The 26969-nt window shown below is 44.1% G+C and overlaps 1 protein-coding gene across 1 annotated transcript; it reads right to left on the reverse strand.

The window, feature by feature from the left end:
* Positions 1 to 46: 46 nt before the first annotated feature.
* On the reverse strand, positions 47 to 26962 carry FGF2 (fibroblast growth factor 2 (basic)). Its single transcript, XM_015410225.1, has 3 exons — positions 26760 to 26962; positions 2219 to 2322; positions 47 to 656 (listed from the first exon to the last, which is right to left on the reverse strand). The coding sequence occupies exons 1-3, from the start codon at positions 26938 to 26940 to the stop codon at positions 471 to 473; spliced, it is 471 nt and encodes a 156-aa protein (XP_015265711.1). The 5' UTR covers positions 26941 to 26962; the 3' UTR covers positions 47 to 470.
* Positions 26963 to 26969: the final 7 nt, after the last annotated feature.

Here is a 26969-nt window from a genome sequence, read left to right on the forward strand (position 1 = left end):
TGTTGTAAGTCAAGACTTACTAACATTTTTGTGGATTTTACTTTTAAACAAAAATTCTAAAAGGATATTATATATTATTTCATTTAAAAGGCTAAACAATTCTGTAGATCTGCACATTTTAAATTCCTTTATGCTGAATTGTCCAAAAGTATTTTGTAACATTATTCTAGGATCCTCAAGTAGAAAACAAGTATAATATTGACTTGGTAACAGATGTGTATAGGTACTTTATCCTATCACATTCTCTAACACAGACAGGCACATCCTTATGCACATGTTAAAAGGCACAATGGCTCCTTGAAATAAAGTAATTTAAAATCTGCAGTATACACAGTTCTCCATAGTAATAATCAGAGATCAGTCAGCAAATGGAGTTAATCCTGACAAATATTTGGTCACATTATTCTGTCTTGTGAGAAGGGGGAGGTGTACCACTGCTGTGGCACACTTTGTAGACTCTCTCACTGTAATCAGCATTTGGCAGACATGGGAAGGAAAAGGATAGCTTTCTGGCCTCGTCCAGTCTTTGGTCCAGGTTTGAACTGCCCAGTTCGTTTCAGTGCAACATACCAATCATGGTATTTCCGAGAACGATATGTATTGTAATTATTAGATTCCAAGCGTTCAAAAAAGAAGCATTCATCTGTTACATATTTCTGAAAATGAAGGAACAGCAGTCATAGTCAGTTGAGTCAGGGGTTTTTTTTCCTAGTCACCTTGGCATAATTCGATCTTCCTATCTAATTAAAAGTTGATGATTCTTCCCACTTAGCAAAATAAGTGACTTTATATTAAACCCACACAATGTAAGCACTTGTAAACATAGAAGTAAAAACAGTAGCAGGATATTTAACATGTCAGCTTTCTGTTACCATAAACCCTCTACCTTATGTAATGTAAGCAGTAATTCTGTGCTTTAACTATTTTAATAGTGCAAACTAAATATAACCATTATAGATTACCAATTTGCCACAAAGTTAGATTAAATTATTTACTAATGTTCCCATCTGGTCAAAGTTAAAAACAGCACACATACATAGCAACCGACTGGAGTTGCACATACAGTGATAATAGGAAGTTTCACATAAAGACATATAATCATTAAGCCAATAAAGCAATATTTTATCCTTGGCCATAACAATATTTCCTCAGGGCATGCAAATGTGAACCAGAATTACTTTTAATATTGGTTCAGAGATATCAGAGTGTTGGTTCCTTGTGATATGCAGGCCTGTCTTTCGTTCTTTATTTGGTGCCTCAGCCTGTAGTGAATTATTTAAAACCTGCCTGGCCCCTCAAAAGAAAAGATACTTTACTTTTTATGTGTGTGCAACACGGTTTCGACCACTGAAAAAAGCCCTTAGGCCTGAAAAGTGTCTGGCTTAGTGGTTATATATCTTTATGTGAAACCATTGTTGACATCCTGTTATCATTGTACGTGCAACTTCAATTGGTTGCTGTATATGGCATTTTTATTTTCTATGTATGTGTGTTGTTTTTAACTTTGACCTGGTGCACCGTGCAATAAATATTTACCTAACGTGATTTTCAGGTTGGGTTTGTTTCCCTTTTTATACAGCAACCAGTTGGAGTTGCATGTACAGTGATAACAGGTTGATTTTTCAGGTTGGGTTTGTTTCCCTTTTGTTGAATCCAAGAGAATGTTTCACACCTAACTACAAACTATGGTTTGTAGGAACGAGCCTGGTGGCTTCTTGGATTTGCACAGGTCCCCTCTTCTCAGCTTACTTTCACAGCAAACCATAGGTTATTACTTCAGAACCATAAACCATAGTATGTTCTCCTCCAACCAAACCAGTATTCCAGACCAGGTTGAGAATAGAGTTTGGAGTTGGAGAGAAAAGACCCAACTGTAGTTAGTGGTTCAAACTTAATGACAAACTGGTTTCCCACAAAAATGGAAGTCTCTAATTATCAAGCCATATATAAGCAGTGGAGGAAGTGGGAGAGAGTACCTCAGTCCAAGGATCCCTTAGCTTGTTCCTGTGGTTTGTCATCATGTATAAATCATTTCAACAAGTATATACATGTACAATGCTGTAAATGAAAGTCTTTAAAGCCAAGAAAAAGCACCAAGATTAGCCTCCTTGGTGACTGTCACAAAGTAGTGAAACCACCTTTCCTGTCCCAAAACCTGAATGTAAAAGTTTTATGGTTCCTTTATAATGTTTATTTATAAATGTTAGTACATCCTTACCAGTGCAAGCAATCTGCCATCTTCATTCATAGCAAGGAAACGATTTGCACATACACCTTTGATTGACACAACTCCTCTCTCTTCTGCCTGAAGTAGCAATTTGACTAGACAGAAAGAAAGATGACATCAATTTTCAAGTAATACCCATGTTTTGTCAAGTGAAAGCTGTTTCTCAAATCACTTAAAATTATAAAGCATTTATTTTTATAAACAAATGTATCATGAGTGGAAAAGAAATAAGGTGTACAATAAACAAACCCTTTCTTTGAAATTACATTCTACTTTTGAGTTCATTGCACTACAGAATGAACAGGTTGCCACTCTTCATTTAAATTTCAAAGAAGAACACACATATATACCTATACAATTAACAGAGCAATCCTGAGTGGGGGCTGAATTGGAATAGAAAGCTGACTGACTCTGATACCAGTGTAAGTCAAGTTACGCTAGAGTAAGGGCAGTTTATGCTAGTGTAGAGCACCAGCAGTGCCAAGGGTACAGGCCTCCGTTCCCCCAGCCACAGCCACACAGTGCACAAACATGATTAGTGGCTCACAGAGAGGCCATGGTTCCGTGGGGAAAATGCCACAGATGACTGCTCACAGCTTGGCCCAAGGAGAGCCATTTGGCCCTGGCGTCTGCAAGTCAGCCCACAAAGAGTGCTGGACTGCTTGTCAGGACCGTGCCAATGCCATCACAGCATGCCAACTTGGCAAGGCCCAGCTGACAGTGCCACAGTGGGGATTTGGTCAATTCCAGAGGGCACAGGCCTACGGAGCCTTGATGAAGCCATCTGTATCCCAGCCACCCCTGGGAGTATTTGGGTACGCAAATGAGGAGCTAGAATGGCAATCCAACAGCGGCAACTGTTCAACACATTTGGGCAGAGCACTCAGGATGGGCACCGTGTAAGATACGCATCCCAGCCTCTCAGATGGCCCGGTAGCTGCATGTTTACCATGATGGTATATGGCACTGGTGTCCCTTGGGAGTGAGGCTTCACAAATGAACTAGCATCCTGGGGCCCAGTGCCTACAGTGCTAGGAGCATCTGCCTGTCGTGGGCTGGATGCAAAGGTCCTTAACCATGGAGGGATCAGCCACTCCACGAGCCCCCACCCCCATTATGTTTGCAGAAATTGCATTGGATGGCCCTTCACACCTGGTGGAATTTCCTAGCTCTGTATTCACTGTCATCCCTTCCCTATTCAGGGGATCCTATTCAGTGTGAAGAACAGAATGGCTGGAAGGGTGAGGCCACCTGCCGGCAGTAACCATGGGGGGTTGTAATTCACAGGACCACCACAGTGCTCACTCTGCTCTGACTAGCAGACCACCCTGTTATTGTCAAAGACATGCAAAAGTGGGCATTTGCTGGGAGGAACAACCATTGGGGGAACCTGTACAGGGCCATGATGTGTCCATCTCCATGATGGGGTACAGCCATCATGGGAGCGGCACCATTCCCTGGCCGGGCAAAAGGGAGGAGAGGCCCCCCCAGCTGCCACTGGGATGCCTCTGGCACCAGATGCATTCCCGCACACTCTCCAGCTCCAGATGGCCCCTGTGGTCCAGCCTCACATGAGCTGCCAGTGATGGTATGGGATCTCAGTCCAACCACCCTCCACATCAGCTGCACCAAAGGGTGTGGGAGGTGTTAGCGCATGGCAATGTTGTGCAGCATGGCACACACTGTGAACAGCTTCGCCACTGCCAAGGGTTGCATGGCTCTGAGGCCCCATGTAGTGGAGGCATCAGAATTGCATCTTCAACTAGCCAAATGCCTGTTCAATGTCCGTGTACGTTTGGCAGCAAGCTTGGTTATGGGCTGTGTGGTCTGGTGGGTCATCTTCAGGGCATGGCATCAGCAAATAGGCAGCAGAGGATACCCTCAGTCACCTGGAGCAAATGGCATGTTAGGCATTGGGGTACTGTCCACTGTTGAATGCCCACCCAGCCATGGTCACCATACTGACCCAAGAGCCATCCATTGTCCTACAGCCAGGCAGCCAAGAGGCAACTGTGGCTGAATGCTGCAAAGATCTGTGTATCATGAACGCTGCTAAGGGAACTTGGCCACAAGGTCTGTGAAGATACCCTGGTGGTAACAGGAGGCCTGAACATTCAGGCTACAGAAGTGGTGGTGGTGGTTACGCTAGACCTGTGGCTCCTCCCAGGGGGCTATGAGAGCTATGTGTGTACAGTCTACAGCCTCCACCACATTGGGGAAGCCTCTGAATGAAGTGAACCCTCCTCTGATTCACACGAGGTCAGCCTCCTTGGTGGAGAAGCGAACAGGCTCCTGGAGGTGTGCCAGCATGGCATCCAGGAAGCCATCTAGGCAGCAGCTAGCCAAGGACTCTTGAACTCCCCCGCAACTACCCCCGGAAGGATACAGTGGCCAGGAACCTCAGGGATATCAGGATCTTCTGCAAGACAGAGATAGCATTGGGAGTAGGGGCTTGGCCCTGGAGAGGATTTGGATGGCCACTCTGTCTAGGTGAACCTAATCAAGACAGAGGGTACTGATGCATGCCTGGTACTGGCAGGCATGACGACTCCACTGTCATTGCTGTACCACCCATACATAGACCAGTGGTAGTAAGTGGATATAGCACACATCAAGGATGAGGCAGGAAGATGCGCCATCCTGTCCGTAGACAGCCTGGCCCTGCAGGAAAGGGAGACAGGGATCACTATGGTGGCAGATGCCCAGAGCCACACTCTTAATCTAGCCACCGCCCTTTCCTCCCGGCAAAGTACCTACCCCCTCTGTGTGTGGCTCCTTGCCCCCCACTCTCCACCACCTCCTGGCATCTGGTGGCCATGGTGTGAACATGGGGTGTGGGACAGGCCGAAGGAATCGGCGTGTTCCCATGGTGGGACAGCCCACCTCCCAATTCCCTTCTGTGTGAGTGGCATAGCCACCACAAAATCTGGAGGCAGGGATGGCCATTGCCAGCCAAACTCAATCGAGGCCAAGAAGGCACTGTTGTACAGGTTGGTGGTGGAGCATGCAAACATTGCTCTTGTCCTACCAAGAGCAGCTCTGTGACCTCCCGCTGCCGTACCGCACTGGGACATGCTGTTTGAATAGAGATGTCCACTCTGAAGTGCTGGAACAACTTCTTTGGGCCCACTCAGAAATGTGTCCAAGCCCTCATGGCCAAAGGTGTTCCCTATCAGTGTGTGGTGAAGGAGGGGCTGCTGGGGGCAGAGGCCATCATGCAGGTGGTGATACCCCCCCCCATGGTAGTGGGTGGCTCTGTGGTGGGTGTTGTATGCAGTGTATGTCATGGCCACTGCTATCATCTGGCACAAGATTATACACCCACCCTGACCTACGTCCCTCCACTCCACAGGTGACTCGCAGGGTGGAGATGCTGGTGTGTGTCACGATTGCGCTGGCGGGCCAGGCAGGGCACGGGAGTCCGAAACACAGTCCGAGGTCAAGGTAAAGTGAGCAAAGACAGAGTAAAGTGAGCAAAGTCCAAAACACCAAGTCAAAACGTAGCCTAGGGTTACCAGAGGTTGTATTAAAGAGTTCAGAAGCCAAAAGCCGTTCGTCAGAAGTCAGGCTACACAGTCCATAGTCAGGGAGCCGGAGAGAAACAACGTCACACAAACCAGAGTCAGGAGCTGGGAAGTCAGTACGAAAACCAGGAGACAGGAACGCAAGATCCGGGGTGCAGCGAGTCGTCCAAGAGACTAGTTGCCAGCACGAGCCCGTTCCGATTGTTAGCCAATTACCGGCCGCTAACAGGGTCCTGGCTCCGGTCAGTACTCTAGGTTTAGAGGACATCGACCTCGCATGCGTGCCTCTTTTCGCCGGGTTGCCATGTCCCGTCGCCTTTGCTCTCAGAAACGAGCCACCGGTGGAGGGTGTACAGGATTAGCCCACCCAGGCCAGTTCAGGGATGGGAGGGAATCTTGTACTTTTTCAGTACATTAAAAAACAAACCACGAGATGGTCTATACCCTCTCTGGTTTCAGAACAATGTGCCACCAGAACCTCTTTTCACTAGTCCCTGCCTTTCCTAAGGGAGAGATTCCAAACCCTTAGTTAGCATCTGGGAGAGAACACCTTAGCAACTCACTTCGGAGATGCACGCTTTACTCTTACCAAGGTAGCATATGGGGTGAGCGTTAGGCACTAGACTCAGACTTGGAATCCAAGTTACAACATCATAGACAAGTTAGAAACAAGCAGGACCTTTATTCAGTACAGAGCACAGCAACAGACTATAAAAGATTACAAAAATAACAAAGGCTAGGGCAATTTGCCTTAACTACACATTAAAGATTCATAGTTACCAAGATCAGGATAATATCCAAGAGTTCAAGATTGTCCATGGTGATAATCCAGGTAGCACCAAGGGATTTTGAGTAGGAATCCCATCTCTGCACACCATGTGCTCCAAGTCACAAAGCAGGTCTTTGTTTCACAAGGGACAGCATTTCAAGTGTCATAAAACAGATTCTGACAAGAGGAGGAAGGGAGAGAGCTAAGAAAGAGCCCACTCCCATAGGGTTCGATCAATTATACTCCAATTCCAGTCACAAATTAGATGTGGTCATCAGCCAATTGCGAGTGGGCATGGGTGTGCCCAATTATTGGTTGCCATAGCTGCGTGAGGGGATAGGCTATAAGTTTGGGACCCCTCCTGCAGTCATCTGACCCCAAACTCCAGCTACTTCATGGTCTACGTGACTAGTCGCATGTGGGCCAGAAAGTGGAGCCATGAGGTCTGGCGTTTGGCATGAAAGTGTGAAGAATGTGGGTTATAAAGTTGTTCAGGCCATCTGGCCCACCATTTGGCTTGCAACAGGAAATAAGGCACAGCCTGTTATCAGAAAGACATCACAGGAGAAGGCATGAGACTTTTAGAAATCAATATTTCTATACAGAGGGGAATCAGGAGGTGTGGTGCTTGTGCTCGGCTCTGCCGGTGCGGCTCCAGGTGCAAACACTCCTGTTGACTGATGCTCATCCTCCTCAGGACTTAGGTCCAGCAATTCAAGGGGTGCAGGGAACTCAACCTCGGAAGTTGAGGGTGCAGGATCCCCTGGGTCAGGGTCCTTGGGGTCGGGCTGCATGGCGGGCATGACAGTGTGGCAAGAGCAAGAGCTGGTGTGGGCTGTCCTCCACATTCAGCAACGAGGGCCCAGGACGCAGTAGCAGCCAGAGCAGCTGGGTACTGACCCCCACCCCCATGGAGAAGGGCAACCCCACCATCAATATGCCCCCGTCTCCACAAGCAAGGTGCTCCCATAACACCCACGAGATCTCTTGCCAAGAACCCTGCCTCCACATGCCTAGCAAGGAGGAAATGGAGCTGAGTGATGGGGAGAAGGACCAGAACAGCCAAGCTCTCAGGCCAGGAGATGAGGCACCTCCAGGGGGGAGCAGAGTGCATGCCTCACGGTCACCTGGGAGTCCCCGTCACCTCACTGCTGTGTGTTTTCCCTGTGCCCAGGTCCCTATTCTTTGACGTTTGCTGCTGATGTGGTGGAATGACTACATGCCCTGACCCCGAGGAGGTGAACGGCAATGGCAGTCTCCATTGTCCTCTGGACGCTTGGTATCCTGGAGGCCCTTGAACCTGGGGATGAAGCAGTGCCAAGGATGGACTAAACACCTTCAGATGACAGCGGTCCTGCCCCATCAAATACAGGGGGAGACGGGTAGCAGGGTGGGGCAGCTGTCCCTGGGCCAGGTGTCACGGATTCTGGTGGCTTGAAGGAAGGAGGGGATCCTGGCCCATTGCCAGGTCCCCCAGGCATGAGGTCCGCATTTGGTACAACCCATCCCACTCACACTTTCCTCCATATGGGTGGCCATCGAGCCGGAGCAGCTGGAGGGCCAGCACAAGTGGCAGTAAGCCTATTTGGGGAGGCAGCAATGGATGGAGGTGCTGTCAGCATGTGAGACAGTGGCTGCTAGGCACTTGGAGAGGCTTCTTGCCCTAGTTAGAGACAGGGGTGAGGGACAGACACATAGAGAGGCTCCTGGGGGATCTATCTGAGACTCCTTGCAGGCCCCTGGCACCCATCGCACCTCCTCCTGCAGTGTCTCCAGCAGAGGTGGAGCACAGGTTGGCACAGGGATGCCCTCGATGCCATGGTTACCCATCTAGGTGCTGTGGCCGGAGATGAGTGGGGGGCATCCACACATCCACATTCTTATTCATCATCATGCTCTGGAGTTCTGCAAGGTCTGGGTGCAGAGCCCCATCGTGGGGTGCCCATGGGGCTGATGGGTGACACTCCCTCCCCACTGACAGATGGCCAGGCATCGTAATGGGAACTGGTCTCTTGGGGGGGGCTGCAGCAAGGGTAAAGCGTCGCTCCTGTGGCCCACCCCCCTGCCAATGACAGCTGCTTGGCTTGGCCTCCTGCACTATGGACTCGCATTGGTCCTCCCAGCCTGTTCTATCACCCCACCCTTGCCTCACAACCGCACAGAGATGGAGCACTCCAGCGGGATTACCTGGCTGCTGCCACAACAGCACCCAGCAACACTTTGGTAACCTTTTTCCCCCCATTCGACCTACACGTAACCATCTCCTTAGGGTAGCAACCAGCAGCGCCACAGCGCAGTCACAGCTCAGGATTCTTCTGCCCAATACAAATTCAGTAAACTGGAACATTCGATGATTCTTACAACTGAAGATGTATCACAGATTTTCAGGACATTTTTACATATATGCACATAGTTCAAAACTGCACTTGGCTATATTCCTTTTAAGAAACTTTTAACTTTATGTTTTGTGTACATAAACCGAACAGACCAAAGCACTTATAAGATAAACAGTTTTGCCCCTATGCAGTGTACTTGCCTCCCAAAAGAGCAGTTTTATATATTTTTCCAACATGCTTCCTGTGAAGATGTATAGAAAAGTAAACATGCAAAGTCTACACATAACTTATGAAAACGATCAGCACTTAACCTAAAAACCTGTATTGCAAAGTGAGACTGAAAACAAATCTGCATCTTGACGCACTCTTCCACCAATGTGTTAGTTTAAAAAAAGTTAAAAACTGCCATTTAATGGAAGTAAGGAAATAAATCAACTTACATTTGTGGATCATTTCAACACTAGTCTAAAATGTTTTTGTAGTCCAGATTTTCTGTGTTTGGAAGCTTGTTTACTTATAAACAGACCTTTAAAGTGATTCATAAAAACTGCTTCCAGATCATTCTGACATTTTCAACCTTAGAAGTTATTTACAGATTGTAGAAGGTCCTGCCCATACTGGCACCATTTTTCTTACCTCAACCACTGTGGCTACCATTTACCTCTCCACATGATATGAGAGGCTTTTTCAAAAATCTGTCATTGCTAGAAAAGCATCCCACTGAGTTGCAACCAACCCTTGGTGACCCCTATTCATGGGGCATCCCAGGCAGGAGACAAGCAGAGGTGGTTTACCATTGCCTTCCTCCACACAGCAACCCCTAACTTCCTTGGTGGTCTCCCATTCAACTATTGACCGTGGCTGACCCTACTCAGCTTCCAAGTTCAGACGAGTTTGGGCTAAGCTGAGCTATCTGGACGCTAAATGCTAGATCTCTACACAGTTATAACATTACAATGATATACTACCTCAATCTACTAGCTCCTCTAATTTTCTTTAAAAAGTAAAGATTCCAAGATAGGATATCCATTTTATAGTCATCATCCTTATGCACAATTGTATGCATGTAAAGTGCTCCAAATCACAGCCAACTTATGGCAACTCCACAGGGTTTTCAAGGCAAGGGGTGTTCAGACATGGTTTGCCATTGCCTGCCTCTGCATAGCAACCCTGGACTTCCTTGGTGGTCTCCCATCAAAATACTAACCAGGGATGGCCGTGCTTTAGTTTCCGAGTTCTGATAAGATCAGGCTAGCCTGAACTATCTAGGTCAGGGGTTGGGCATAATTACTATAACCTTTCTTAGTTTAAATGCTGTGTGGTCTGGTAACATTCATAAAGCCTATGGGTAGCCTAGGAGTTGTTTTTTTGAGGGGGGGATGAATTTAGTAAAGGTATGCTACATACTCTGCAAGAAGCTGAACAACAGTAGTATTGAGGGAGAGCCAAGCCTTAGTATTATAAATCAGAATTAAAAACATTGTATCTTAAAGGATTATTGTGGAGGTAATAATAATTTTTAGAACTAAAAAAGGCCTTGGCAAAGTGAAACCTAATCAGTACATATTTGTTAAATCTTAAGTCTGTATTCATTGTTGAAATCATACACGGGTATATTGGACAATTTGAAGGCAATACAGCTATGTATTATTGCTGGGATAAACAGCACCATGTTATTGTAGTGCTGCCACATCCCAGTTGAGATATTCCAGAAGATTTGGGGGTGGAACCTGAGAATATGGATTTTAGGAAGGGGAGGGCCCTCATCAGGTATATAATGTCATAGATTCCACCCATTGAAGCTGCCATTTTCTCTAGGGGAACTGATCTCTGTAGCATGGAGATCAGTTGTAATACCAGGGGAACTCTAGGCCCCACCTGGAGGTTGGCAATTCTATGTTATTGCCAAATTTTCAAAAGAAAAAGAAAAACATGACCCATCAAAAGCAAGATATTTAAGTAATGGCAAAAACAAGGTGATATGTCTACCTTTCTTGATAATTAAAAAACTATTTACTACACTTGAAAAAATCACAGTATACAGAAATGTGGTAGGAAGTAATATTTTTGCACTTTGCCAGGAGAAATTTACATTTTGCTGGTCTTCTTTCTGTACCATCCTAAAATGAACGGATTCATTCAGTTCACTGAATGATTAGGTTTACAATCAGTAAACTTTTATTTATACCGCCTTTCTATAGAACAATGCCAAATTGTAGAGATACGCTAGCGTTACAATGTTTTATTTATTTATTTATTTGTTCTGCTGTTTATAGTCCATCTATCTCACAGGGACTGAAAGCGGATTACATATAGTAGGTCAGTACAATCAGGAAAATGGGACATTCAATAACCAATGAGGATCCGGTTCTGGGTTCGTCGAGAGCTGTCTCAGGCAACCTCTGCTCCTCGACCGCTACTTTGCTTCAGCTTTCTAGGGGGATTCCACACACCCTTAGAGGATTCTCCTGCCTCCCCCCTCACCATCTCTATGGCTCTGTGCGGGGCCACTACAAGGCCCTCCGGCCTCCCCCCTCACCATCGCCACAGCCCGCACCCAGCCGCGGGACCCAGGAAAAGCCTGCCCGCCCACCCCTCGTCTTTCCCAGCCCACATTTTCTTTCCCTCTTTTCCTCCTTCTTTCCTTCTCTATTTCTTTCTTTCCCCCTCCCTCCCTTCCTTCCTTCCTTCCTCTCTTTCTTTCTTTCTTTCCTCCTTTTCCTTCACTTTTTCTTTCCCTCCTTTTCTTCACTCCTTCCTTCCCTTTCCCTCCTTCTTGCCTTCTTTCTTTCCTTTTCTTTCCTTCCTTCCTTCTCTCTCTCTCTGTTTCTTTCTTTTTTTCTTTCTTTCTTCACAGATCTGCGCATCCCCCCCCCCATAGCTAGCAATCCAAAACAATCCAGTGGCACCTTTAAGGCCAAGGTATATTCAGTACAAGCTCTCCCTCTGTGAGGGCAGATCTGCATGTGTGTGTGTGTGTGTGTGTGTATGTGTCCCCGCTAGCAATCTAAAACAGTCCAGTGGCACCTTTGAGACCACGTTTTATTCAGGTACAAGTTCTCCCTCCTCTGTGAGGGCAGATCTACATGGGAAACCCCCCCCCCCATAGCTAGCAATCCAAAACAGTCCAGTGGCACCTTTAAGACCAAGGGAAAATGGAGAAGTGATAGCTGATGGGTGACATGATCGAGGTTTATAAGATTACTAGGAAAAAGGCTCATTGTGGAAATAAATACAACAGCCTCTAGAAAGAGGCTCTGGGCTGGTGCCCCGGCCTTGGACACTCAGTGTCAATTTGCTGTGGTGACCTCAGCAGGGTATAATGACACTGAGTCCACCGTTTTCTCCAGAGGAACTGATCTCTGCTACCTAAAGAACAGTTGTAATTTTGAGTGATCTCCAGCCCTTACCTGGAGATTGGCAATGATGGTTCCCAAGAAGGGAATAGTTGGTTTGGAGGGTGGAGTCTATGGCTTTGTACCTGTCCGAGGTCCCACACCTCCTGAAACCTCACCCTCTCCAGGCTCCATCTCTCACATCTCCAGGAATTTCCCACCTGGAGTTGGCAACCCTATCTCCTTCCAAGCCAATCATCAACCTACCTTTATTTCCCCCTCACTCTTCAGCTTTCCACACCCCCCACCTGCAGCCTCTCCCGTGCTCTGAAGCCCTGACTGCTACGTCACATTGGCTGTCATACAGGGGCCACCTCAGCAGCATATAAGGATACAGAGCCCACCATTTTCTCCAGGGGAGCTGATCTCTGCCATCTGGAAAGCAGTTGTAATTCTGAGTGATCTCCAGCCCTCACCTGGAGATTGGACACATTTTACCTCAGAACAGCAAAACTGTTTAGAATGTTAGAGGCAAAAGCCAATCAAGTCGCATATGCAAACGACCTCTGTGTTCCTGTGTTCTTGCTTGTGGTTGTCAGTTTTGTTTTGTTTTTTTGTTATGGCAACTAATTTTTTGAAAAAGCACTTCCAGGCATGGCCTGTGGAGACGGAAGAGTAACAGTGCAATCTAACATCATTCAGTTCTCGCATCTGTATGTAAACTCTTTTATTATACTGTATGCTAATTTGCTGCGATTAACAGGTCTTACAAACTGTCTTAAACCAATCTTAGCCATATCTATTGCTCAGTTACTTATGCAGTTACTGTCTTAAACCAATCTTAGCCATATCTATTGCTCAGTTACTTATGCATCTCCATCCTCTACATGATGAAGTGTGCATACACATGAAAACTTATACACAGAATTAAACGTTGGTCTTAAAGGTGCCACTGGACTCAAACTTTGTTCTAGTGCAATCTCAGGCAGTCTGACCCTTCTAAGACTATTGAAATCAATACATTTTTTTTACAAGAACATCATGCCCAAATTGTTTATTTATATTTAATATGTGTGTATGTGTGTGCTTGTGTGCCTGGAAGTCATGGTGACTTCTGGCATCCCCTACTGGGGCTTGGACATTTTCAGAGAGGTGGACTGATTGCCTGCCTCTGCGTCCCAAGCCCTGGTATTCCTTAGAGGTCTCCCTTCCAAGTACTTGCCAGAGTCAGCCCTGCTTAGCTTCCAAGATCTGCCAAGATCGGGTTTGCCTGGGCTATCCAGGTCAGGACGAAATCAATGCATTTAGAAGACTACCACTGCTTAGAATACAATGACACTAATGCAATCTTCTAACTAAAAATATGACATGCTTGCAACTAAATAAAATGGAAAAGAGGAGAACAATGTAAGCCACTTGGGTCCCCACTGGGGAGAAAGACAGGGTATATGTGTAGTAAATCAATAAACAAATAAACTACAAAAGAAACATTACTGGAATGGTTGACAGATAGCAATTAGCTCCTACTAGGAGACTGCAATTTTCTCATAACAACACTAGACAGAAAAAAGAATTTAACCTCCCCCTACAGTTGAGGTGCTAAATGAGGATTCTTGTTTTTTACAATGTGCAATAAAGGCCAATGTCTGGAAAGGCTTTTGCAGACTCCAAAAGATACACTGCTGGAAACAGTTCACTGTTTAATAAGGTATAGTGCTGGTGGATTTTATACCACCAAGCTACATTCTGGTTTAAATTTTTAGTGCAGGATTTAATTCAGTTTCAGTAACAATTGGGTACTTTATGATTTACTTTCTGACATATCTTTGACATGTATTTTTCTTCACAAACACCTTCATGGCTAAGATATCAGATAGTATGTGTGTCCATCCGTCTGTCCCCCCCAAAGCATTTGGAGTAATTCTGGTTTTCCACATTTGCCACAGTTTCCTATACTACATAAGGATATTTTGAATTTCCTAGAAAAAAAACAAGTACTTAAATCTTACCCATAAGGTACTTAGATAAGAAAAAAGCATCTCTAAGGTTTTCTAAATTTGGCAAATGAAATCAGCACACACTGCACTTTCAAAACACCTGGTTAATCAATTATGTCCATTGTGTTGGCAGTAGAAACACTCACTTTCTGGGCTAAGAACCAGAAAATGCTGTGACAGTTATACTGAGTTTCTTTCCATTCATCTCCAGTTTCCAGAAGAGAGGAAATAATCGTGTGTCAAAATATACATTGCATTTTTAAAATATATGAGATCTGACAGATACCTCCTATGTGCCTTCTTTGTCTTTCAGTTTAGCATATTCCTTCTTTAGCTCAAACTTGTATGGCGGGGCAGATGAATTGGCAGACACCACACTTTCCCACACATAGCCTCCACTAAAGTATCAACAGTAGGTTTCTTGCTTTGTTAAGCATTAACATCAGAATCATGGCAGAATCCAGCACAGTTTTTCTCTACTCTACTCTTTCTCTACACATTTTTCTCTACTCCCAGCTAAAACATTCCATCTGAACAACGATAAAAGTTGAGATCCTTTTGCAGCAATAATTCCATTCTTAATATGTTTCTATATAAAAGCAGGAACCTGAGTTCAGTGGTAGACTCCAGACTTCTCACTAGCTTTTTTTTTAGTGTACTAATTTCACTGATGATTGTGACCTCACAAAAACTGTACAGCAATTTCAACAGTTTCACATTTGCTGAGAACACTGCATGATCCTGATAAAGCAAAAAAGTAAACAAAAGAAGCTTCCTCTCTTGGAGAGAAAAAAAAGGAGGGGATCATACAAAAATCTGAAGCGCTAGTTTGCAGCAAATTAATTTTAGCTGAGAAAATGATTAGCAAAACACTTCTATTTCAGTTTACAAGAAGACAGTCTGTGTACTCACTGAAAAAAAGCCCAGGCTGCACGTCTTTGGATCAATGACTAGTATTACTACCGTCTCTACTACGGAAAAGCCAGTTCCAAGCCAAAAGCTCAAGGCCCATCTCCAACAAAGTTGCAGAGGCCCTCTGAGGAAAATTCTTTCATGAGGCCCCTGCATGACATACACTATGGTAAAGTTACTGGGCCAAATCTATTTTAGTTAAATGTTGCTCCTGCACTTTCAAGTGTTATGAAGCAGAGCACAAAACCAATTAATCTCGATTATTATTCGCCTAGAGTGCTGAGGCGGTTAGCATAGGAAGAAGTCAGCATGCACACACACCATCTCCCTAGCTTACTTTGTAGGGGGTTAGCAATAACCCAACTCAGACAGATGCATTTGCTGCCATCACACTTAATTTGGAGCTGAGGCTCTGGAGAAACAGAAGCCCCAAATGTACTGTGACTGCAACAAACACCAAACCTGAAGAAAACATAGTGTGGACTAAATAAAACCTATACAGATATATCTCTGTTTGAAGAAACTTAAACTAGGGGGAAAATGTTAAATGATTTTGACCAAGAATGAGCAAGGGAAAATGGACCTTGAGAGAAAGAGCTGGAGACAGTGTAGACTCATAGGCCGAGTTCAGACTGGCCCGGCAGCCGAACGTTTCAGGAGCGTTTCAGTAGCAGATTAAAGGGGCGGGTTCACACAGGCACATCTTTCAGGCGTCCCCCAGCCATACTCAAGCCGTCTTGTGCCGCTTCCCTCCTGAGTTTAAAAAGTACCAGGTGAAAGTGGTAGCAAACCATGTGTAGAGCGGGTTGATTCCAGTTCCTTGAGTGTGAACGCAAGCGCTGTTAAGGCGGGAACAACCCACAGTCATTGATAATAGGCGCTGGCTGTTTCTGCAGCAGGCGCTCATGCGCATAGGCGCATGCAGCGGAGCGCAGAAACAGCCACTAACAGCCCGCCAGGGGCAGGCCAACAGTGCAAACGCTCCCTTGTGCTTCCTCCACGGTATCCTCCCGATTCATTCGCTGTAGTGTGAACGGGAGTACCACGACAAAGCCGTTCCGGGTCTGTTCCGGGTCTTCTTTGCCATGACTCCCTAGCGCTTCAAATTGCCAGTCTGAACTTGGCCATAAATACTGTATTATCATCACAGAAAATTTGTGCAATATGAGCCATTAGCACAGAATATGAGGAAGCAGGACGCCTCTTCAATAACAACAGAATTCTCACTAAACTCCCCAAACAGATTTTATGGAGATACTAGCTTCTTGCAGGGGCTTTAGAGCCAATATGAAGTCTCTATTTAGAACAATCTCTCAAAAGATCAATTTGCAGTGCAATCGTAAACAGAATTACACCCTTATATAAACCCACTGGTATCAATGGACTTAGAAGGATGCAACTCTATACAGGACTACACTGTTAATTACCTTAAAATTCTGCCACTGTGGGGGGAAGCCCAAGATCAGGTAATGGCAGTTTTGGCTTCTCTGTGTAAAGGAACCTCCATGAGAAACTGAGTGAATGAACAGAGCTGCTGCACATATTCAAATGGGAGAAATGGCCTTTTAAGTATTTGGGTCACAGATCATGAAGGGATTTAAAGGGGGAAACCAGCACCGAATTGTATTCAGAAACAAAGATGCAGCCAATGCAAATATCTCAAGATAGGTGTAACTTGTGCAAAGTGGCAACGACAAATGACAACTGAGCTGCTGCATTTTGGACCAACTGAAGTTTTCCGGGCAGTCCCACAAAGAATGCCTTACAGTGGTCTAGTCTCAAAGTCATACAGTGACTAGGTCTGCTAAGAGAGGCATTAACTGCCATGAAAAAGATGCTGCAGCAGGCCTGTAGCCACAGAGGGCATTTGGGGACAATGCCCCTCACAGATGAGCACCACCCCCTCAGACAAAAAACAAATTTTTCACAAATATTTTTAAAATGTAAGGTGTACATGGGGCTTCCAAAATGAGCCAAGGCAGAGTCAGGGAAGCTTCAGTCTAACTTTTTTCCAGGCTGAAAAATAAATAGGTTTTTTAAAATGTAAAATAAAATAAAATTGCCAAAAAAAAAAATCAAAATGCAAAAGCAAGAGAGTCCAAGACAACCCCCCCGGGCTTACACAGAAAAGCAGCCCAGAATTGAGCCTCTCCAATCAAAAGGACTAGAGGAGGACTAGAGGTTGCAGTGGAGCCAGTGCTGCTGCTTCTGCTGCTGCTGCAAGAGGAGCAGCAGGCACAGCCGGAGTGCCCCCCCCCCAGATTTCCCCATGCCCGACCAACCAAAATTTCTGGCTACACTCCTGTGTAGCAGCAGAAACACTTTTAGTTGCCATACTAACCTGGTTTCCCAAACGTTTAAGTGAATTAATCAATGACAGACTGGCTCCATCAAAAGTTCATAACACAGTCCCCTCTAGATCCAGTTCACCAACCAGCATCACCTCTCTTTTATTTGGATTCAGTTTCAGCTACTTGACCACAGCACACAGACACAAGCCTAGAACAGAGACAGCTGCTTCTGGAGGCTAAGCCACCAGAAGCAGCTGTCTCTCTATATTTAGGTATCATCAACACATTAACAACATCAAATCCAAAGCTTTGGAAAATCACATTCAATGGTCTTAGATAGCTATTAAAAACCAAGGGTGATAAGGTACAATGTCACAGGCTACAGGTTCAGAAACTATGACCATTATCTTCTGAACACAGTCTAACAATAGAATTTAGACCACACAAACACTATTCCTCTGATCTCCACTCCAGTCCAAAGAATTCAAGAAAACTGAGTACTCCACAGTGTTAACAGCAGTGTAAAGAATTAGGATACCTTAAACATTTTTATGTCACATAATGCTGACAAGGCACCCAATCAGTGTTCCCTCTAAGCTGAGTTAGTGTGAGCTAGCTCACAGTTTTTTAGCCTCCAGCTCACATATTTTTGTCTTAGCTCAGGAATGATGGCTCCACAGCAAGCTAATCTATGCAGTAGCCAAATCACTCACTCGCAGCTTCAATGCCAGTAGCTCACAAAGAAGAATTTTTGCTCACAAGACTCCACAGCTTAGAGGGAACACTGCACCCAATTATTTCCTAAGAAAACAGAAAACCTTCCCTAAGCTGGTAATCAGCACTATCAAACCGGACAGCACCAATAATGACTACAAACACTGCAAGAACAGTTCCAATTCAACAGTAAGACATCATACATGTAGTCCCAGTTGGATAGGAAAAATCAAGCTAGGTTCTTTGTGCATGGAGCCCCTTGTTACACATGTGGGTCCCAATCCAGAAGGGGGATAAATGCATGGGATCTTGTTTCTGTATACACTACTACTGTTGGATTAGGAATGCAGGAAATTTGTTATAACACTGAATTCACAGTTTAGCCCAAATGAGAAAACCAAATTACTAGTTAAAATTGTAAGCTTACTTGTTGAGGATGTATTACTCAGATGCAAAGACTAGTGCAAATGACCTTAGTTAGCAGGCATACATGATCAGAAATTGCTAATGTACTGAGTTATACATGTAAGTGTATTATTTATTTATTTATTTATTTATTTATTTATTTATTTGATTTATATCCTGCCCTCCTGGCATAGCACTCAGGGCAGGTTGCATCAAATCTGGTACAAAATATAATATACAAAAATTAAAACAGTTAAACCACCAATAAAATCCAACAGCATCATTCATCCAGTGCAAGTTATCATTAAAATTAAGAACTTACAAATGCCATCTCCGGTATTCAATTCTGACCCACTGAGGGGAGGCCCAGTAAAGAAGGAGGGATGTCCATTGCCCTAGTTAAAAGCCTGGCGGAAGAGCTCTGTCTTGCAGGCCCTGCAGAATTTATTTATTTATTTCGGTTTATATACCGCTCTGACCCGAAGGTCTCAGAGCGGTTTTACAGGCAGGTTGCAAGTGCAAGTTTCAAGTCCCTTACTAAGGCCACATGGTATAGGGGTGGGGGCTGCCTATCGGGGGGTAGCTATTCTTCAGCTCCGGCTTCAGTTTCTCCGGCGGTCCATTTTGGGGTCGGCATTTCTCTGCTGTCAGGGCAGGTCTTCTAGCTTGGAGGCTTCTGGCGCGCGGTCCGTATCAGTTCCAGCTCGGCTATATCCACATCTGGCTCCACCACGCCTGCACCTTTACGTCCCGCGCTCCTCCGCAGCTCTCCACGACTCTCCTTTCGCCTCCACTGGTCGATGTTTGTCTGGCCTGTAAAAGGTCCCGGCGGTCCATTTTGGGGTCGGCATTTCTCTGCTGTCAGGGCAGGTCTTCTAGCTTGGAGGCTTCTGGCGCGCGGTCCGTATCAGTTCCAGCTCGGCTATATCCACATCTGGCTCCACCACGCCTGCACCTTTACGTCCCGCGCTCCTCCGCAGCTCTCCACGACTCTCCTTTCGCCTCCACTGGTCGATGTTTGTCTGGCCTGTAAAAGGTCCCGCAGGGCCCTGATCTCATATGGGAACTCATTCCACCAGATAGGGGCCAGGGCTGAAAAGGCCCTGGCCCAAGGCGAGACAGACATCCCTGTTGATTGGCAGATCATAAAGCCCTTCAAGGCTCATATTTATTTATTTATTAAATCACTTTTATCCCACCTTTCCTTGCAGTTCAAGACATGGTTCCTTAAGTGCTTTCCTATATGGCTGTGGAATTGAGACATCCTTCCTCCTATATAGAATCTATATTTCTCAAACTCCATCCCACTCACAGGGTTTAACTGACTGTAACACCTGTGCTGCAAGGCTTTTCCCATTTCAACAGCACAGTGGTAGAATAACTTCTTCCTAACTGACAAATCCTATAAGGCTGGGTACCCTGGACCTGGTAAACTCAACCAGAATACTAGTCATCATATATATTTTTACCACAGGGAATTAAAGTATTTCACAAATACTGTGGCACCTTACTTAACCTTAAATTATTGTCAAGGCTCCATGTGAAGTATTCTATGCATGTGGATTAGCAAAACCATGGAAATAACTCCCCCTCCAAGCTATTTCAGCAAGAGAGACAGCTGGCGGGGAAGCAGGACCCCTTCCTCCCTCATGGTGGTGATCTAACCCAAAATGGGCTCTCCTTTATTTTTTAACAGCCATTCCTCATAGCTGCTGTGTGGAACCCCTGACCAAACTCTAAAAAACCACATGCCTTGTTTAGCCCTTAGAAAGGTGTAACTCTGTTTATTATTGCATTGTGTGTTTAGGCTGCTTTACAGATATCTAGTGTCTGAGGTTACGCATTATAAATAACAAAATAAATCATGTATTGCATTTATTACTGAGTATCATTGTGAATTTCCTACTGGAAAACTAGCAAGTTGTCATAGCCACTAGGATCCAGGATATCATGGTATAGATAGAGAAAACAGAAATCTGTCTCTGTAGATATAATTCTACAGTGCATGCAATGATCTGTATAATCGCAGGTTATAGAACTATGGTTCTAGTTTGTAAAAATGTGCATTTTAGTATTAATATATTTTAATCTATATATAAAACAGCTTCTGTACTTACTCTGTGCTTACTCTTCAATAATTTAAAATGGGAAAATTGCTCTAAAGCAATGATTTAAAATTGCATGTGCAATTTTTAATAACTAGCTCTTCTTTCTACTAAATATGTCCTTAAGTAGTTCCCTCCATCAAAAAGCAAACAATGATTCCACCACTCCTGATGAATACCCCAAAGCCAGGATTATGGATGTAAGATGTTTGAAACGTTGAAGACACGGGGAAAAGGACTGGAGAGGAAGTAACATCTATTACTTTACTCCTTTAAAAACATGAATAGTATAATTTAATTAGTACATGAATTATATTATGTGGTATATTTATGAGATTCAGAAGTCTAAATACAATCATGATAATTTTAAGATATTGAGAAGAACTGGCATAGGAGGACAGAAGATATTCTGGGACTGAAACATAAGATTGTGCAGGAGAGTGAGAAAGATGGACAAAAGAAACAGCATGGAGGAAGAATTTGTCCCACAGTTCATTGATTGCAGGAGTAGTGTGTGCTGGGTGCATAGGTACTTATTAGTCAAAACTCTGGCTGCAGGCGTGTTAAATTAAAAGTATCAAAGGATGCAAAGACATCCTTTTGCTATTTATTTAGCACACTATACAGAACACAGAATGATACAGTCCTTTAAATGGGCTGGCATAAAAACTACACTACACAGAATAAGACAAAGATTAACAGGCATGATGGTAGCTAGAATTGGGATAAGCAGTTGTACCAAATACAGAAAAGTAAAGGAATGAAGTACCTGGATGGCCCAGGCTAGCATGATCTCATCAGAAGCTAAGCAGGGTCAGCTGTGGCTAGTACTTGGATAAAAAAAACTTCTAACAAATGCATGTCAGTTAATCAAACGTAGAATCCTGGATACTGAAATGCAAAAACTAGTCAGTGATGCAAATAAATCCTGCTCTCCCTTGAATTTTGGAATTCTTCCAATTATTGGCCATCTGCCTTCTTATTTATCAGCCCTCCATGCCCCACAATTGTGCAAAGCATTTGAACTTGCTAGATGCAATACTATTCCACCTGCTGTCATCTATGGTAGATATAATGGGATTCCATATTCAGCAAGACTCTGTGCATGTCAGACTCTAAATCAAGTCGATTCGGTCTTCCATATTCTCCTATACTGTTCCCAATATGATGATATACATTTTACTCTTTTAGACCCAATTTTACTTAACATGATAGGCTGCCCAGATGCTCTGAAGGTGTGCCATCTCCTGAATGATTCATCACCCGAAATAACTGAACTGAAAAGGTAGCCTTATTTCTAAGTTTGGTAATTAAGGATCGATTGCGCAATGTATAGATGCAGATGATTGACTTATTTTTCCTTGTTACCTCTTTATTTGTTTTTGCTTCTCCCTGTAACCTAATATATGCCAATAAAGGTCTGTGTAAGACTGATAAAAAACTGCCAAGGGATACAAGGGTCTTGATGCGGAGGCAGACAATGGCAAGCCACCTCTGAACGTCTCTTGCCTTGAAAAACCCTACAGGATTGCTGTAAGTCAGCTGTGACTTAATGCCACTTTCCACCAACAACGGAATGGAGGGTTAGGGAATTTTTTTCTAGAACATGTAGGAACAAAGGCCATATTTCACCAATAGGAACTTTCAGCCAGTCCTTGAGCTACTTAATTTTGGGGTGAACATCAGCCCACCAGATTCTAGCATTGGCTAGCAAGCCAATGTTCCCATTCACCCCCAACATTAATCATTTTCAAGGACCACTAAAAACAACAGAGTGGAAGAGGAGACCACATCTGTACCCACTTTGGCTCTCTGCCCATATTTTAGGGCTCAGAGTTGAATATAGTTCTTCCAGCACTGAAACAGGATGAGATACAGTCCAACAGAGATCTCACAAGTAGGCAGAGAGCAGATGTGAATCTCCAGTCCCAAAATCTGCATGCACACACCCCAAATTCTTGAATATTGAAAGTAATTTATATTACAAGCCTAAGCACAGATTCAGGTGGGTAGCCATGTTGGTCTGAAGCAGCAGAACAAAGTTTGGATCCAGTGGCACCTTTAAGACCAACAAAGTTTAATTCTGGGTATAAGCTTTCATGTGCACACACAGTTCTTCAGATTCAGCCTAAGCACAGTTACACTGACTGAAGTCCATGGGTCTAGAAAGGTTTAACTCTGCTTAGATTTGCAATGCAAATACCCTGTAAGAAAAAAGAAGCTATATCAAACTTCAAGAGAACTGCAGTGGAAGAAAACAAGTAAAGCGGGAAAAAGGAAAAAGCAAAAGCAATTGCGAAACAGAAAGAATTCTAGAGGAGACAGTGACAGAGAACTTTAAACCAACTATTGGTGTGAAAAGTAAGAGGCTACCAGTCAAATTATTGCCAAGTGTAACAATCTAGGACTTTATGATATATGATATTTAGGATGTTACCCCATGTGACACTTAAGGCAGTTTTTGTACTTTTCAAGTTTGTAATTTGTATGAAATACTTAGCTGGGGGTGCACATTCAGTTAACGAAAAGTTTTATCATCCATTAATATTCAGATGTGTGCAAACCCCTTGAGAGAACCTCAAACACACTTTTGGTGCCATATTTTAAAAATCAACTTTAAATATGAATAGAGAGATAACTCCAGTAGAAGTATCTTGAAGTTTCTAAAGAGGGAAGGGAGTAAGTAATGAATGTTGGCATGAATAAGGCAAAAGCAAAACAAAGAATGAAAATGAATGCAAGAAACAGAAAAGGCACTTAAGACATTATTTACATGTTTTGCCTGGGACAACTAAGTAGTACAAGGACTATATAACCTGTTTTTTTCCTCAGACGGCAGGCTCCCACACTGCATCACAAACTGCTTTTTAAAACGATGGAGAGTTATAAAAGCACACTGCAATGAGGCTTGGGGCCAGCTGTTTACAGAAAATAAATTTTAAAATCTGCTGGACCAGTGAATGGTCTTGCATAAGACAAAGCGGCAATTTGTGTCATAGCCTGTGTTTAGAAATACTGTAAAATGATTAAGAAATATACAAAAGAAAGGGGAGAAAATCAGGATAAAAAATGCAGTGTTACAATTGTTATCACTATTTATAATTGTCCCATTTGTTTTTCACATTACTTTAGCTTGCCAAAAACAAAAGCCAAGTGGATAAAGGAATACATCAATGTATTTAGGAGAAATTGCAACAATAAGAGCTTGCAAAGGGGATTTTTGGGTGAATTCCTGCTTTCAGTCTTTGTGACACACTTGAAATGATGCAAGTTACAGTAAGAAAATCTCTTCTAAGAACCAAGCAACAGAAGACAGCTTCACCATAGTACTTGCCTCCTCTAATGTGTTTCCATCATCTAAGATTACTAGATTTTGTAGGTGACAAGATTATAAATAAATGATCAATTCACTGACTCCAAAAAGCACAAATATTTTCCTATGATCCCAAACATGACTGCCTAAAGCAGATTAAGCAGATGAAAATGTTATGGTTTGTAATGTTAAGCAAGTAATGTAGAAAAAAGCAGTGAATAAATGAGGGCAAGACACCTAGTCCATATTAGGGTATGTAATCAGCCTGATTATTTTAGAACAAGTCTGCACATTGAACTGTTAAATATTTGGCCATATGGTTAAATATAGATTCAGTTTTAATCACTCCCATAAACCAGCTTAGCCTAGGCGTCTGTTTCTGATAGCTGTTACGGAATCTTCTAACATTACAGTTTTTGCTCATGGGAATGCATCCACAAATTTTCCACTGCTGGAATAAAAATAATGTCAGAAGGAGTATGCATTTTTTCAAATATAAGACAATGGTAGGCTGAGAACCCCAGGTGCAAGCTATCATATTTAGCTCTAACCCAAAAGGAATAACTATAAGTCTTTCAAACATTACAGTCAGAGAAATAACTTGCAAAGTGCATATTTGAGCAAAGTAATATATGCAGCAGAAATACAAAGCCTAATACAGGAGTACATCAAAAGGAAAGGAAAGGAACTCAGAAATTATCTACCTGTTTCTCCCCCACACTGATCCACATTAATCTTTCTCATTTTGTTTTGCTTTATATGTGACCATCATACAACACGTTTGGAAAGACCAGGAAATCCCTCAAAAGGAGTTGAGTGGCAAGCAAATACATTACCTACGTTAAACCAACAGTATCCTTCCTCTATAGTGTATATATAATATTAAATTGTTCTCAAACATGAAAACATTAAGGTATATGGAACACTAATGCAGTAAAAATATTAAACGTGCTGTACTTAAATCTACTGGGAGCTCTCAAATTGCAAGATTCTATATTTGAAACAGATTTTGTAAATGGTGCATTCCAGGATACATTATGTTCCTTAGCTAATCTAATTAGGACTCTACAATAGTGTGCTAGTAAAAAAAAAATCACTAATGCCAATTGTGCAGTGGTTCCTCCTCCCCCCATAAGAACCCAGACCCTTTCATATGTAAAGACAAAGCCATATACCCAACCAACAAGCCTCAGTATAAGGATGTAGTCCTAGTGCTTGAGTCTTGACAAACTGTCAAGGGCCACATAGGAACTGCAGGCAGGCAGAAAGAAAGAGGGATTGTTGGGGAAATGACTGCTGCCCTAGTCATTGAGAGACATTAGGATGACTGAAGCACATTCTGCTTTAGATTTACTGTTTTTATCATTACCCACCTTGAATACATTTCTAGAAAAGCACTGCAGAAGTATTACTGTTGTTATTATTTTTACTGGCAGAAGATACTAGAGAATTGTAAGAAAGAGACCAGTGCAGTAGTGACAATGCTGATGATGTCACACTGAATAAAAAGTAAAGGTAGCAGCTGCATGTGCTCAAGGAAAATATAAAATACAGTGGCTAGAGAAATATGGATGTTGGACATTAGATATTTAAATCCTGGGCAAGTGAAACTCTAGGATGAAATCACACAATGTGAGGGGCAGAAATGGCAGGCCAGTGGATGCAAGAGAGGGAACACAATAATTGAGCAGCAGATAAGACACAGGTGAGACTACTATACAAGGAGGATCTGAGGTGGCTGACAGTGGAGGAAGATGATGATATTTACAAAGTCCAATGGGAACACATAGTGCTCATTGAGGGGAAGGAGGCCCCTGGAAAAAGTGGTTACATAATTCTTCTGTCTGGCAAGGAGGAGCAAAGCTGGAGAAAGTGGAAGCTAGAAGACATGATACAATGCGAGGGGGGTACCCCTAAGATTTGTGGGCGTAAATGAAACGATGCACACGATGGGGTGGAGCTCAATAATGGGAAGAATGGGATCTTATGCAGAGGCAGTAAATTATGGGGCATATAACGTTATAGAGAAATGGTTGCAAGGGAGGTAATGCACACAATGCACATTAAATATGGTCTCCGTATCTGGTCCACCTGGTTTCTTGAGGAGGGGGCAGGGAGCTCAGCATAAGGGCTAGTAGGTGAGATGCAGGGTGGCTTAGCTGAATGGCAAGTACCAGAGAGAAAGTATTATACAGAAAGGGGTAGCACTGAAAATCTCATATATTATGGTCTTAGAGGTACAGACAGGGCCAAAGTTAGACCAGTTAATACATGTACAATCTGAGAAAGATGGCACTATTTTTGAGAGATGATTCTGCATGAAATCACTTCTTATAGGGAGGGAACCACCGGCATCTATTGATCCAGCCAAAGGGGTAGAAAATGAGTGCTAGGGAGGAGGGTACCCAATATGAGTGGCACACTTGCTGAGGAAGTCGGTGTGATGGAATGAATGTGACGCCGGAGGATAACCAGTGGGGTAGGGACGGGGGTGTGTGACCATCTCTAGGACTTGTGGCCAGTGGGTTGGGTTGGGGGGGGGGCGCACAGAACTCCGATATAGATTTCAGCAAAAAGGGACAAGATTCACAAAGCTCAAAACCTGGTCCTGGTCCATCTAAGTGTCAACTGCCCCCAAGCAGAAGGGGGTATTTTAAGAATATTTACTACGGTTATTTTTAACGGCTGAAAGATATCCTGACGGAAAACCCCCGCGGCCTGAAGGGGGTGGGGATTCCTTCACCCACTGGGCGGCGAGGAAGGCGGGCCACTCGCCCGGCGACCTGGAAAGGGGACGGAGGGGGGAGGGGGGAGGGCGGACGGGCACTCACTGTGGGGGTCGCTGTTCTCTCGGACGCCGTCCACTCTGCCGTCCGGGTTGATCCTCAGGAAGAAGCCCCCATTCTTGCAGTACAGCCGCTTGGGGTCCTTGAAGTGTCCGGGCGGGAAGGCGCCGCTGCCGCCGCCGCCGTCGGGCAAGGCGGGGAGGGTGGTGATGCTTCCCACCTCCATCCCTGCCGGGCCCCCCGCTGCCCCCGAGG

The sequence above is a fragment of the Gekko japonicus genome, unplaced genomic scaffold (assembly GCF_001447785.1).
Source record: "Gekko japonicus isolate JY-2015 unplaced genomic scaffold, Gekko_japonicus_V1.1 scaffold1086, whole genome shotgun sequence".
NCBI lineage: Eukaryota > Metazoa > Chordata > Lepidosauria > Squamata > Gekkonidae > Gekko > Gekko japonicus.

Bases quoted from the DNA above. Each gene is read 5' to 3' on its own strand.
- FGF2 (XM_015410225.1), bottom strand. From the start codon at position 26,940: ATGGAGGTGGGAAGCATCACCACCCTCCCCGCCTTGCCCGACGGCGGC. The intron at 2,323-26,759 runs GTGAGTGCCCGT...CTTTCTGTCTAG, and splicing joins AGAGAACAGCGACCCCCACA to TCAAATTGCTACTTCAGGCA. The intron at 657-2,218 runs GTAAGGATGTAC...CTTCATTTTCAG, and splicing joins ATGGCAGATTGCTTGCACTG to AAATATGTAACAGATGAATG.